Genomic DNA, 13,468 nt, shown 5'->3' with positions numbered 1-13,468 from the left:
AAAATATTGCTGTCCCCTTAAAAATTGACATTGCTGTCAAATATGATGCAGAATAACTGCACTTTGATACCGAGTGTTCTGAAACTGATGCACAAAATGCAAATAGGAGTGTTTGGGCCAGCAAATTCAATAAAAGACTTCAAAAATATGCAGAAACTTGAACTAACCCTGACCTGTGTAAACAGACCTACATTCATTTGGACAAACTGGTCACGATCTGCAAGGGTCACTGTACTCTGTGTTTGTCTGGGCCTCGGTCCCAGAGCTGAATCGCTCATCAAATGGTGGGAGCAATGCAGAGCTAGACAGGTTTGTACAAAAAAATCCTCCACAAGCTGGACTCTAAAGGTCGTAATAAACAGAAGAATTATTCAACCATTTTTCCATAAATGGACAAGAAGGAATTGGATTTATCGGAGTTCTCACAGCATGACCGTCAAACGCCGCCCCAAGAAGGCACGGTGAGTATTTCAGCAAAACATACCAGTAAACTCAGGTAAAACTGGAAGTGGTGTCGATGATTTAGGGAGTTGTTAATTGGAGAAACTCTTTGGTGCTAGGCCGGGTTCAATGGGGGAGGCCTGCAGCAGCACGTTTGGAATCCAGAGATTTCAGCAGCATATCTGTCGGTGATCTTTTTTTCAATGAATCACTGAGTTTGCACCTGACATCCAGGTTTCTTGACCAATTCGAGTGGTGGGGAGGGAGGATAATGACTCACAGCCGTCAGTTTCGGCGTCCCAGTTTAATGGAACACTGCCAGGGTCAGAATTGAAACACTGCTGAAGCATCGCGACAGGTGTCAGGAGCTGCACAGATAGAGAGGCTCGCTGTGGCAAGGTAGCACCACAATTCCCCGAGGTGTCCCTGGGCATGGCGTTGTAAGGGCTTGAGCTGGACCTCAAAGAGATAGATGCCAGGAGGAAGAAAGCGGCTGCAGTGAACAAGCAGGCATGACTTGAAGCGGCCGAGGTGGGCAGTAGCAGCAGGGGTGTGTTGTTTATCTCTCCTGGGTAAAGAGCCACAAGGGGTCCAGTGGTCTGATCAAAGCAGGAAAGGTGAGTGGCATACCAAATATAAACATGAGACTGTCACCCTCCACATATTCTTCCATCCACTCACTCATTGCACCTTTCACACTCAAAAGGGTGTGTTGTGATATGTAATTTGGAATACCACAAGCTGCCACTTGATGCAGTTTTGAGTAAAAGATGCTCCAGACTTTGAAGTGAGTTCAATGTGTTTTGTTGAACTATCAGCACAGTTCTCAATGAGTTCGATTCTCTGCTAATCTAAATGTAGTAACTCAGTCTGACTGAACCAGCCTTGCTCTAAGCCATGTGCTGGGGTGTGATGCTGAGGATACACCCTGCCTCACTCTGTAGATGTTGGTCTGTGGAAAGAGGCACCTAAGATACCACCCCTGAGTGTCCTGACTGCTCATTGGTTGTGTCCTATTCTACGTGTTCATTAGCTGCATGTTTGCATATCATGACAGGGGGGGGGGGGGGGGCTTCCTCGCCACACGCCCCACCCCACATGAAGGATTCCCTGCTTGTGGTGTCTGGTCCCTGGAAGGGCCACATGAGCTGGAAAAAACAATCAGGGTTGATTCCGGACGCTGACTGGCAGCCATGAAGCTGCCAAACTCTGGAAGACCGTATGCTGTCCAGTAACATGAGGTGTTTCATTCTTAGCTGGTGATCCAAAGTTATTACACTGCTCACCGAAGTCACCTCACATCAGCGAGATTTACAATTGGTATTGAATAATGTGAAGCAGTCGAGGGGAACCTGCCAGGCACACAAAGGTAGTTGTAGCCCCTGGTGGAAGCGGGACATGCCCATTGCCCCCTCACACCCTGGCACCACCCCCTGCCACTGACAATGCCAGAGGACACTGACAGGGGCCAGTGCTGGGATGGGCCCTCTGGGGCGCTCAATGTGGAAGAGTTCCCTTCATGTGTGGGCAGCTAAATGTAGTAACTCAGTCTGACTGAACCAGCCTTGCTCTAGGCCACTTGCTGGGGTGTGATGCTGAGGATACACCCTGCCTCACTCTGTAGATGTTGGTCTGTAGAAAGAGGCAGGGTGTGAGATACCACCCCTGAGTGTCCTGACTGCTCATTGGTCGTGTCCTATTCTATGTGTTCATTAGCTGCATGTTTGCATGTCATGACATCTACCCTTTTTTATATTTTGTTGGCGTATGTGAATGTATTTACATGCGAATGAGTCTGTCTAACGTGACTGACGGAGGACAACAGAACAGAGCAAACAAAACAAACATTCACAAGTCCAGTCTCTGAGGCTTGCTCTTGATTCTGTCGACCGCCGGAGAAGTGGCACCTTGACAGGCGGGATGGAAGCCTGACTGATGGCCTTGTGGTGCGAGGTATCAGGAGGTTGCAATTCAACATATGGAAATGGAGGAGAAAGTGGTTGCGGGCAGGCAACTTTGTGCAGTGCCCGTCGATTCCTTTGCACGTTGGAGCCATCAGCCATACGTACAACATAAGAGCGGGGCGCGGCCTGTCGAACAGCGACAGCCGGGGCAGACCACCCACCATCCGGTATCTTGATCCTGACAGTGTCTCCGGGGTTAGCACGGCCAGATCGGTGGCATGGGCATCATAGCCCTGCTTTTGACGGTCTCTGAGCTGCTGCATCTTCTGCAGCACCGGGAGGTGATTCAGGTTGGGCAGGTGTATGGCTGGAAGCGTCGTCTGCAGGTCCCTGTTCATCAGGAGTTGAGCCGGTGACATGCCAGTGGACAATGGAGTCGGCCCGTACGCGAGCAGTGCAAGGTGTATGTCGGACGCAGAGTCTGCAGCCTTGCAGATGAGCTGTTTCACAATGTGCACCCCTTTCTCCACTTTTCCATTGGACTGGGGATAGTGTGGACTGGAGGTGATATGCTGGAAATTGTATGACCTGGCAAACGTGGACCATTCTCGACTGCTAAAGAACGGGCCATTGCCACTCATGACGGTGATTGGAATGCCATGCCTTGAGAATGTCTCCTTACAGGCTTTGATGACGGTCCGAGAGGTGAGGTCCGGGAGCTTCAGCACCTCAGGGTAATTCGAGAAATAGTCGATGATCAATACGTAGTCGCGACCATTCGCATGAGAGAGGTCAATGCCAACTTTGGACCACGGAGAAGTCACTAGGTCATGCTGTTGGAGTGTCTCCTTTCTCTGCGCTGGCTGGAACCGCTGACAGGTAGCACAGCTCAGGACCACGTTTGTGATGTCCTGGCTGATGTCGGCCCAGTAGACAGCTTGCTGGGCTCTGCGTCTGCACTTCTCGATGCCCAGGTGTCCCCCATGACTCTGGCGCAGCACCAAGCTCTGGAGACCGAGCAGAATGACAATCCTGTCCAGCTTGAGGAGGATACCATCAATCACCGTCAGGTCATCCTTCACATTGTAAAATTGTGGGCACTGCCCTTTCTGCCAGCCATTGGTAAGGTTGTGGATGACGCGCTGCAAGAGGGGGGTCTTTGGCTGGCTCATCACGGATGAGAACTACCTTCTCATCTGTCACCGGGAGAGTGCTAGCACACAGCTGCACCTGTGATTTGATGTGCTGGATGATCTCCAGCTGCTCACAGGGCGAGGTGATGGAGCGGGACAATGCATCAGCGATGATGAGCTCCTTGCCATGTCGGCAGGCCGTAGACATAATCATGAAATTTGATGATGGCGGTGAGAAGACCCAAGCACTCCTTCTCAATCTGTGCATATCTGGTTTCAGTGGGCGTCATCGCCCTTGATGCGTAGGCTACTGGTGCCCAGAATGATGTGTCATCTCATTGAAGCAACACCGCACTGATGCCATCCTGACATCCTGACTGGCATCTGTGGATATCTTTGTCTCCCGGTCAGGGTCGAAGAATTCCAGGACTGGTGCAGTGGTGAGTTTGGCTTTCAGCCCCAGCCCCTCTGTCTGGTGTGCCGCCTTCCACTCAAAGGCAGTTGACTTTTTCACCAGGTTGCGTAGGGCCGTGGTGTGTGTGGCCATGTTTGGAATGAACTTGCCCAGAAAATTGACCATACCCAAGAAGCGCAGCACCGCCTTTTTGTCCTCAGGGACCTTCAATTTCAATGTGTAACCGTGCTTGTGTGTGTCGGCTGGATACGTGCAGATGGCAGGATCCCAGTGCCATGATGGCATTCCCGTTGTAATCCAGGAGCTTGCAGGCAGCTGGAAGGACCATGGGTGGCTTCCTAATGCGTCTGAAGTCTGCCTATGAGACAAGGTTGGCAGAGGCACCTGTGTCCAGCTTGAACTGGATGGGGCCGTGGTTGACCTTCATCACTGATCATGGAGTTAGTGATATCACCGAAGTTGCAGGATTGCGTTAGCAGTCTAAGGTTAGTTAAATACGAGGTGAAGGATTTGTCTTTACCTTGCAATCGCTGCTTGAATATGTAGCGCTCTAAGATTTCGTTGGTATCCACCTCACAGTGGCTGTCAAACTTGTCCAGAATGGTCTGAAACTTTGTCTTGTCCAGGTCTTCGGCGAAGTGAAAGGAGTTGAATATTTCCAAGACGTAATCACCCGCTGTGGTGAGGAAAAGAGCTACCTTCCATGCATCAGACACACCATTGAGGTCTGATGCTTCGACGTAAAGCTGAAATTTCTGCTTGACTGTCTGCCAGTTGGCACTGAGATTGCCGGAGGTCCTGAGCTGGTGAGGATCCTGAATCTTTTCCATTGTGCCAGTATACAGACGCTGGTCATCACGGATCTTGCTGAGTTGAACTAACTAGATTGAACAGACTCCTGGTATCATGTTGTGTTATGTAATTTGGAATAACACAAGCTGCCACTTGTTGCAGTTTTGAGTAAAAGATGCTCCAGACTTTGAAGTGAGTTCAATGTGTTTTGTTGAACTATCAGCACAGTTCTCAATGAGTTTGACTCACTGCTAATCTAAATGTGGTAACTCAGTCTAACTGAACCAGCCTTGCTCTAAGCCACGTGCTGGGGTGTGATGCTGAGGATACACCCTGTCTCACTCTGTAGATGTTGGTCTGTGGAAAGAGGCACCTGAGATACCACCCCTGAGTGTCCTGACTGCTCATTGGTTGTGTCCTATTCTATGTTTTCATTAGCTGCATGTTTGCATATCAGGATAGGTGAGGGCGGGGGGGGGGGGTGATTTTCTGCCATAGTTCGCTGAGGGCGAAAGTGGTGTCACCGGTGGAAAATCTCAGCAGACCGGTTAAACGAGAATGCTGCTGGCCCGATCTCGTTCTGTGATTTTCCTCACTGGTGACTGAACAAAGTTTACACCCAGAAAGGGCGGGAGCCTCATTGAAATCTACTTGAATAACTTTAGATGTACTTAAAGGACTTCCTCGCCACACGCCCCACCCCACATGAAGGATTCCCTGCTTGTGGTGTCTGGTCCCTGGAAGGGCCACATGAGCTGGAAAAAACAATCAGGGTTGATTCCGGACGCTGACTGGCAGCCATGAAGCTGCCAAACTCTGGAAGACCGTATGCCGTCCAGTAACATGAGGTGTTTCATTCTTAGCTGGTGATCCAAAGTTATTACACTGCTCACCGAAGTCACCTCACATCAGAGAGATTTACAATTGGTATTTAATAATGTGAAGCAGTCGAGGGGAACCTGCCAGGCACACAAAGGTAGTTGTAGCCCCTGGTGGAAACGGGACATGCCCATTGCCCCCTCACACCCTGGCACCACCCCCTGCCACTGACAATGCCAGAGGACACTGACAGGGGCCAGTGCTGGGATTGGCCCTCTGGGGCGCTCAATGTGGAAGAGTTCCCTTCATGTGTGGGCAGCGGGGTTTGCCCTGGTGTTTGTGTGGGGGTTCAGGGATTTGCCCCAGTGCTTGGGGAGGTTGGTGCCCCGGTGCCTTTTGGGGAGGCTTGTTTCCCCTTATCCATATTGGGGTGGCAGTGTTCCCTGAATCCAGGGGGAGGGGGGTGGCAGTATTTATTTCTGGGCCGATCAGGGCACCCTTTAAAACGTGACAGCAAAATCCAAGGCTCCAGTTTTCTTGTTCACAGAGTGGAGAGAAAGCTCGCTGTGCAGCTGGACAGCTGCAGACCAGTCTTCCTGCCTCGGCCAACACTCTGCCAGAGGTTACACATTTCTGACCTTGCTGTAGGAAAGAGCACAGAACACTAGGTAGAGGCAGAAAACTGGACAGGATCCTCCCTCCTGTCCTCACCACCTTAAAAGCTGTGAGGTGAGGGACATAAGTCAGGTCTCTGCTTGCCAGACCATTGGAGATGGATTTGATTTGATTTATTATTGTCACATGTATTAGTATACAGTGAAAAGTATTATTGCTTGCGTGCTGCACAGACACCGCATACCATACATAAGGAAGGAAGGAGAGACTGCAGAATGTAATGTTACAGCCAGAGCTAGGGTGTAGAGAAAAGATCAATTTAATACGAGGTAGGTCCATTCAAAAGTCTGATGGCAGTAGGGAAGAAGTTGTTCTTGGGTTGGTTGGTACGTGACCTCAAACTTTTGTATCTTTTTCCTGACGGAAGAAGGTGGAAGAGAGTTTGTCCGGGGTGCGTGGGGTCCTTAATTATGCTGGCTGCCTTTCTGAGGCAGCAGGAATTTTAGACAGAGTCAATGAATGGGAAGCTGGTTTGCGTGATGGATTGGGTTACATTCACAACTTTTTTGGACGAGGTTCGATTTGTGCATGCGCAATGCATGTTTGCGCATGACGTCACTGACGTGATGATGTCAGAATATTGTGGACATGCCTACTTAAAGAAAAACTGCCCGGAAATTGAAAAAATGAGTTTTAAAGGCACAGAGGTTTTTTTTACCTCGCAAGGCAGAACACTGCCTGAATTTGATCAAACAGCTGAAGAAGACTTTTGCAGCACTATGGAACAAAATGTTTGCAGCATGCAACAAGAAGAAAATGTTAACAAATCTAAAACGAAAGAAGTTCAATCCTACATTGAACAATATTACTCAGATATGGCAGAGATATTCGGATTCAATGATTATTCTGTTAGTAACAAGATTGAAAATCTAAATAGCACTCTACCAATGGTCGATCAATCCAATACATTGATGGAATTGCATACCGTTGCAGTAACCTGACAAATGAACAACCAGAAGAAAAAGACTCCACAGCGAGAGCACTGAGGGACGCCAGAGAGAGAGCAATGAAAGATGCCACTGAGAGAGTAATGAAAGACTCCAGAGAGAGTCTATCCACTCTATCCACTTTATTTGCGAATCGTTGCGAAGGGGCTGTTTAGCACAGGGCTAAATCGCTGGCTTTGAAAGCAGACCAAGGCAGGCCAGCAGCACGGTTCGATTCCCGTAACAGCCTCCCCGAACAGGCGCCGGAATGTGGCGACTAGGGGCTTTTCACAGGAACTTCAATTAAAGCCTACTTGTGACAATAAGCGATTTTCATTTCATTTCATTTCATTTCGTGATCACAAGTAGCATACAAGCTGTGCAGGACAAAAACGAGACATGACAAGCAGAGTGAAACAATGAATGAATCAATTGAGAACACATCAATTGTGAACAACCTACAAGAAAATGGCATCTTGGAGAAGTTGACTCCAGATGAGAAGCACCAAGAGCTTAACGATACATCAGATCATCCAAAAGGGACTGATGTCACAAAGCTCAATGATGCATCAGAACATCCACATGAACCTGTGCATAAAGTGCAGCGAAACATCAGATGATACAAAGGACACTGATACTGAAAAGTTTGAAAATGAATCAAACATTCCAGAAGAAATGGATCTTGAACACACAAAGAGAAACTAGGAACAACTTTAGACAAAGGTATCACTCTGAATCCAATGCAATGACAAGAAAGTGTTTGAACTCGCAGTCACACTTGACAAAACATACGGGATAATAATAATAATTGCTTATTGTCACAAGGAGGCTTCAATGAAGTTACTGTGAAAAGCCTCTAGTCGCCACATTCCGGCGCCTGTTCGGGGAGGCCGGTACGGGAATCGAACCGGTGCTGCTGGCATTGTTCTGCATTACAAGCCAGCTGTTTAGCCCACTGTACTAAACCAGGCCCTCTGGAACGCAATCCAGCTGGCAACCGAGCAAGGTACTGCAGGACAGTGTGTGAAACACAGCTGTAGGTCGAGGTAAAACAAACAAATGCATGTAGACGATACAAAATTCATGCACGATGGCACAAATGCCAGGAAGAAAAGGACATTGATTAGACAGAAAAGCTGTTATTCCACCAGTCGAAATGAGTTCGTATTTGCTCAAAGACCAATAAACAAATCAGTTTTTTAGGAAAAGGACAGACAAAATCGACACCACAAGCACAGAAAAAAGAACAGGTCACACAACAAAAGTGGTTCAATCAGTTTAACATCTGATTGCATTGAGCGCATGACGTGTTGGTACTTCAACACACCACGAGTGAAGACTGAGTACAGAATCAATGGACTGTAAAAAGTTTTTTAAAAAATTGTTAACTACTATACAATTTCAGTACTCAATTACATGTAAAGAAAATACAATGTTGCTGACTTTACATATATTTGTAGAAATCTCCAAACATCTTTGAAAAAAAAGGGGGATGTAATGATATGTATATTGACTGGGATGTAAAAAGTTAACAAGTTAATGATAATGCTTCTTACCTCCAGAAGGAACCACAGAACAGTCATATATTTCATGTGACTTTGGGGATTCTGGGATTAGATGATTAGGGGTTAAGAGTTAGGAGAGAGCTGGAAGAGGTTCAGGCATAGAGAGCAGCTGTATACTTGAGAGTTCTGTAAGTTAGAGATAACATAATTCAATGCAATAACCTTCTACTTTAGGAATGTGAACAAATCTTAGTTAGCAGTGTAACAAATTTATAGTTTTGCTCGTTAACAAAGCTTTGTGTCCTTCATTCAACACCATGCATCCCAGCCATCCAGGTAGAGCAGAATAGAGAATACAACAGACATTACTGCTGGAATTTAATGTAATTTCCGTGCTGGCAGTGGGCATTGAATCGGGCAGGAGGTTGGGTACACTGCCACATTCCGGCCTCTGCCTTGAGTATGTCCGCGTAGATGGCCTTTCTGAGCCGCCAATAGTTGAGGCTCTCAAGTGGTCAAGGACTTCAACCCACCCCCCCAAATATTCACCTAATGGTGGGCAGGGGGTTTGCCATGTGGGGAAAGCAAACCGTGTTGGGTTGCATGTGGAGGGTGGATTCACTCATTTAAAGACAATCAGTGCCTGTGTGAGTGACCCGGCATTGTGAAGGGGGCCACTGCTGAGAGCCATCTCCCTGCACTGGATGCTGATGTCATCACCCCCCCCCCCCCCCCCCCCCCCGCACACACACACACACACACTATGACCCCCAATGGTCCTCGAAATTCAGCAGGAGTCGGTCTGGGAAACAGGATCAACAATGGCGATTCCCCATCGGACGGTGCAGGATTTTCCACACGGATGCTGAACCTCAGACGTCACTCATGAAGTAGACAATTCTGGAGTGACAGCAGAAAATGTGTGAGGCTCTGTCACCATTTCCAGTCCCATTCACGCTATTGGAGAAGATTTGCAGGAGGGCCATGATGTCTCAGACCTTCGTGATGGTGTTCACAACCATGGAAAGAGTGAATGCCCACACAAAACAGCAGAGGTAACAGGTAACACGGTGTATGTTGTCCCTCAATGGAATGGATTGTTGCTTCTGGGACAGCTTTGTACTGAGGCCTGGGGGTGAGGGATGCACTGTCTCAGATTGACAGAAGTCTTCTTGAATCAGTCCACCCAGGTATCTTTAGCAGCTAAGTTTTCGTCTGCATGTGCCCTATTACCACATCAGGGGCGTCATTCTCCGACCCCCCGCCGGGTCGGAGAATGGCCGTTGGCCGCCGTGAATCCCGCCCCCGCCCCCGCCGAAGTCTCTGGTACTGGAGATTGGGCGGGGGCGGGAATCGGGCCGCGCCGGTTGGTGGGACCCCCCGCTCAATTCTCCGGCCCGGATGGGCCGAAGTCCCGCCCAGAAATTGCCTGTCCCGCCGGCGTAAATCAAAGCTGGTATTTACCGGCGGGACCAGGCGGCGTGGGCGGGCTCCGGGGTCCTGGGGGAGGCGCAGGGCGATCTGACACCAGGGGGTGCCCCCACGGTGGCCTGGCCCGCGATCGGGGCCCACCGATCCGCGGGCGGGCCTGTGCCGTGGGGGCACTCTTTCCCTTCCGCCTCCGCCACGGCCTCCACCATGGCGGAGGCGGAAGAGACTCTCCCCACTGCGCATGCGCAGGAAACTGCCGGCGGCCGCTGACGCTCCCGTGCATGCGCCGCATTTCCGCACCAGCTGGCGGGGCACCAGACGCCATTTCCGCCAGCTGGCGGGGCAACAAATGCCATTTCCGCCAGCTGGCGGGGCGGAAATCCCTCCGGCGTCGGCCTAGCCTCTCAATGTTGGGGCTCCGCCCCCAAAGATGCGGAGCATTCCGCACCTTTGGGCCGGTGCGATGCCCGTCTGATTGGCGCCGTTTTTGGCGCCAGTCGGCGGACATCGTGCCGTTGGGGGAGAATTTCGCCCCAGGTTCTTCCTCTTCACACATCCTGCTCCCATTGTTACTCCTCCTGCAACCTCCTCATTCTCCTCTGAAGATTCAGAGCAGTTATCACCTTCCTCATCCTGCAGCTCTACCCTTCGTTGCTGTGTTGTTTTTTGCATTTGAATCTTGCTGGCACACACTGAAGGAAACTCCAGATTTCACCAGGCACCTGAGATTGTTTGCTCAATTTTAACTTGTGTGATTATGTGGCTTGTTTTGAGCTTCTGTACTTGGGTTTCTCAGGTGTGTCACTTTACTCAGATGCATCTTTAGAAGGAAACCTTATCTCCAAGTCGCCATCCTCTGAATGTACTTGGAGGTTCAAAGATGTGAGGGAAGAAGAAGTCATATTGGACTTAAAACGTTAATTGTGTTTCTCAGATATTGAATTTGTCCTGCATTTTCTGTTTTTTATGGGCGAGATCTTTGGCACTTGATGCTAGCGGGATCTTCTGGCTTCACTGACAATGCACTCCCGCCGTCGGTGTCCCCGAGGCATGGGGTAGAGTCAATGGATCAGTGGACATCGAACCATTGCGGCAAACGTGAGTGGCCTAGTGTAGCGCACAAAGACTCCCGAGAGATGAATAGAGGTGAAGTCGATGAGGCTTTGAACTATTTACAGTATTCGTCAGAGGGAAAAGGAAAAAAACATTCTCGTTAAAGTCCACAACATTCTAGTGTTACACCGATGCCACGAGTCGGGCGGGCGGTCTGGTCGTCCTTGTCGATCGCCTCAGCCCCGGTGGTGGTGGTGCTTGTTCCAGTGTTGTCGCCTCCGGGAGCTTTACGGTTTCTGCTTCAGCTTCACTTCTGGTCGGACCTGGGAGGAGGACCGATCCTCCCGGGAAGGGGGCTGTCGCGGGGTGCGCCGGTGGCAGGGAGGGGTGATTGGTGTCGGGGGGGTGTGCGTGTTGCCGGCGGGCGCCAGGTCTCGCAGGGAGACCGTGTCTTGTCAGCCGTCGGGGTACGCCACGTAGGCGTACTGCGGGTTCGCGTGGAGGAGGTGAACCCTCTCGACCAACGGGTCCGACTTGTGCGCCCGCACATGTTTCCAGAGCAAGATGGGTCCTGGGGCCGCCAGCCAGGTCGGCAGCGACGTTCCAGAGGAGGACTTCCTGGGGAAGACAAGGAGGCGCTCATGAGGCGTTTGGTTAGTGGTGGTACACAGTAGCGACCGGATGGAGTGGAGGGCGTCCGGGAGGACCTCCTGCCACCGTGAAACTGGGAGATCCCTGGACCGTAGGGCCAGTAGGACGGTCTTCCAGACCGTGCCGTTCTCCCTCTCTACTTGCCCGTTCCCCCGGGGGTTGTAGCTGGTCGTCCTGCTCGAGGCTATACCCTTGCTGAGCAGGAACTGGCGCAGCTCGTCACTCATGAAGGAGGACCCCCTGTCGCTATGGATGTATGCGGGGCAACCGAACAGTGTGAATATGGTGCTAAGGGCCGCTGTCATGTCAGGGCAGGGGATGGAGAAGGGGAAACGGGAGTACTCGTCCACCACGTTCAGGAAGTATGTGTTGCGGTCGGTGGAGGGGAGGGGCCCTTTGAAATCCAGACTGAGGCGTTCAACGGGACGGGAAGCCTTGATCAGGGGCGCACTATCCGGCCTGAAAAAATGCGGTTTGCACTCTGCGCAGATGTGGCAGTTCCTTGTGACTGTACGGACCTCCTCCACGGAGTAGGGGAGGTTGCGGGACTTTATAAAATGGTAGAACCGAGTGACCCCCGGGTGGCAGAGGTCCTCGTGGAGGGTTTGGAGACGGTTAATTTGTGCGTTGGCACATGTGCCGCGGGATAGGGCATCGGACGGCTCGTTCAGCTTTCCGGGACGGTACAAGATCTCATAGTTGAAGGTGGAGAGCTCGATCCTCCACCTTAAGATCTTGTCATTTTTAATTTTGCCCCGCTGTGCATTATCGAACATGAAGGCTACTGACCGCTGGTCAGTGAGGAGAGTGAATCTCCTGCCGGCAAGGTAATGCCTCCAATGTCGCACAGCTTCCACTATGGCTTGGGCTTCCTTTTCCACTGAGGAGTGGCGGATTTCTGAGGCGTGGAGGGTTCGGGAGAAAAAGGCCACGGGTCTGCCCGCTTGGTTAAGGGTGGCCGCTAGAGCTACATCGGAGGCGTTGCTCTCGGCCTGGAAGGGGAGGGACTCGTCGATGGCGCGCATCGTGGCCTTTGCGATATCCGCTTTGATGCGGCTGAAGGCCTGGCAAGCCTCTGTCGACAGAGGGAAGGTCGTGGCCTGTATTAGGGGGCGGGCCTTGTCTGCGTACTGGGGGACCCACTGGGCGTAATATGAAAAGAAACCCAGGCAGCGTTTTAGGGCTTTTGAGCAGTGAGGGAGGGGAAATTCCATGAGGGGGCGCATACGTTCGGGGTCGGGACCTATTATCCCATTGCGCACTACATATCCCAAGATGGCTAGCCGGTTTGTGCTAAAAACGCACTTGTCCTCGTTGTATGTGAGGTTCAAGGCTTTAGCGGTCTGGAGGAATTTTTGGAGATTGGCGTCGTGGGCCTGCTGATCGTGGCCGCAGATGGTTACGTTGTCGAGATACGGGAACGTGGCCTGCAACCCGTGTTGATCAACCATTCGGTCCATCTCCCGTTGGAAGACCGAGACCCCGTTTGTGACGCCAAATGGGACCCTTAGGAAGTGGTATAATCGCCCGTCTGCCTCGAAGGCTGTGTACTTGCGGTCACTAGGGCGGATGGGGAGCTGATGGTAGGCGGACTTGAGGTCCACGGTGGAGAAGACCTTATATTGGGCAATCCGATTGACCATGTCGGATATGCGGGGGAGAGGGTACGCATCTAGCTGTGTGTACCTGTTGATGGTCTGGCTATAGTCTATGACCATCCTTT

At 50.9% G+C, this 13,468-nt stretch overlaps 1 protein-coding gene across 2 annotated transcripts in view; it reads left to right on the top strand.

Annotated features, from left to right (window-relative positions):
* Positions 1-246: 246 nt before the first annotated feature.
* Positions 247-13,468, top strand: part of LOC140420925 (sodium- and chloride-dependent neutral and basic amino acid transporter B(0+)-like) — an 85,468-nt gene continuing 72,246 nt past the window's right edge. For both annotated transcript variants that reach the window (XM_072505082.1, XM_072505081.1), the window contains exon 1: positions 247-461. In XM_072505082.1, the coding sequence (XP_072361183.1) occupies positions 390-461 (72 nt within the window). In that variant the 5' untranslated portion in view covers positions 247-389. The remainder of the gene's footprint in view (positions 462-13,468) is intronic.

This window comes from Scyliorhinus torazame, chromosome 5 (genome assembly GCF_047496885.1).
Source record: "Scyliorhinus torazame isolate Kashiwa2021f chromosome 5, sScyTor2.1, whole genome shotgun sequence".
NCBI classification, from domain to species: domain Eukaryota; kingdom Metazoa; phylum Chordata; class Chondrichthyes; order Carcharhiniformes; family Scyliorhinidae; genus Scyliorhinus; species Scyliorhinus torazame.
Note: the sequence above shows the minus strand (reverse complement) of the source record. Positions and strands in the feature narration are given on the sequence as shown.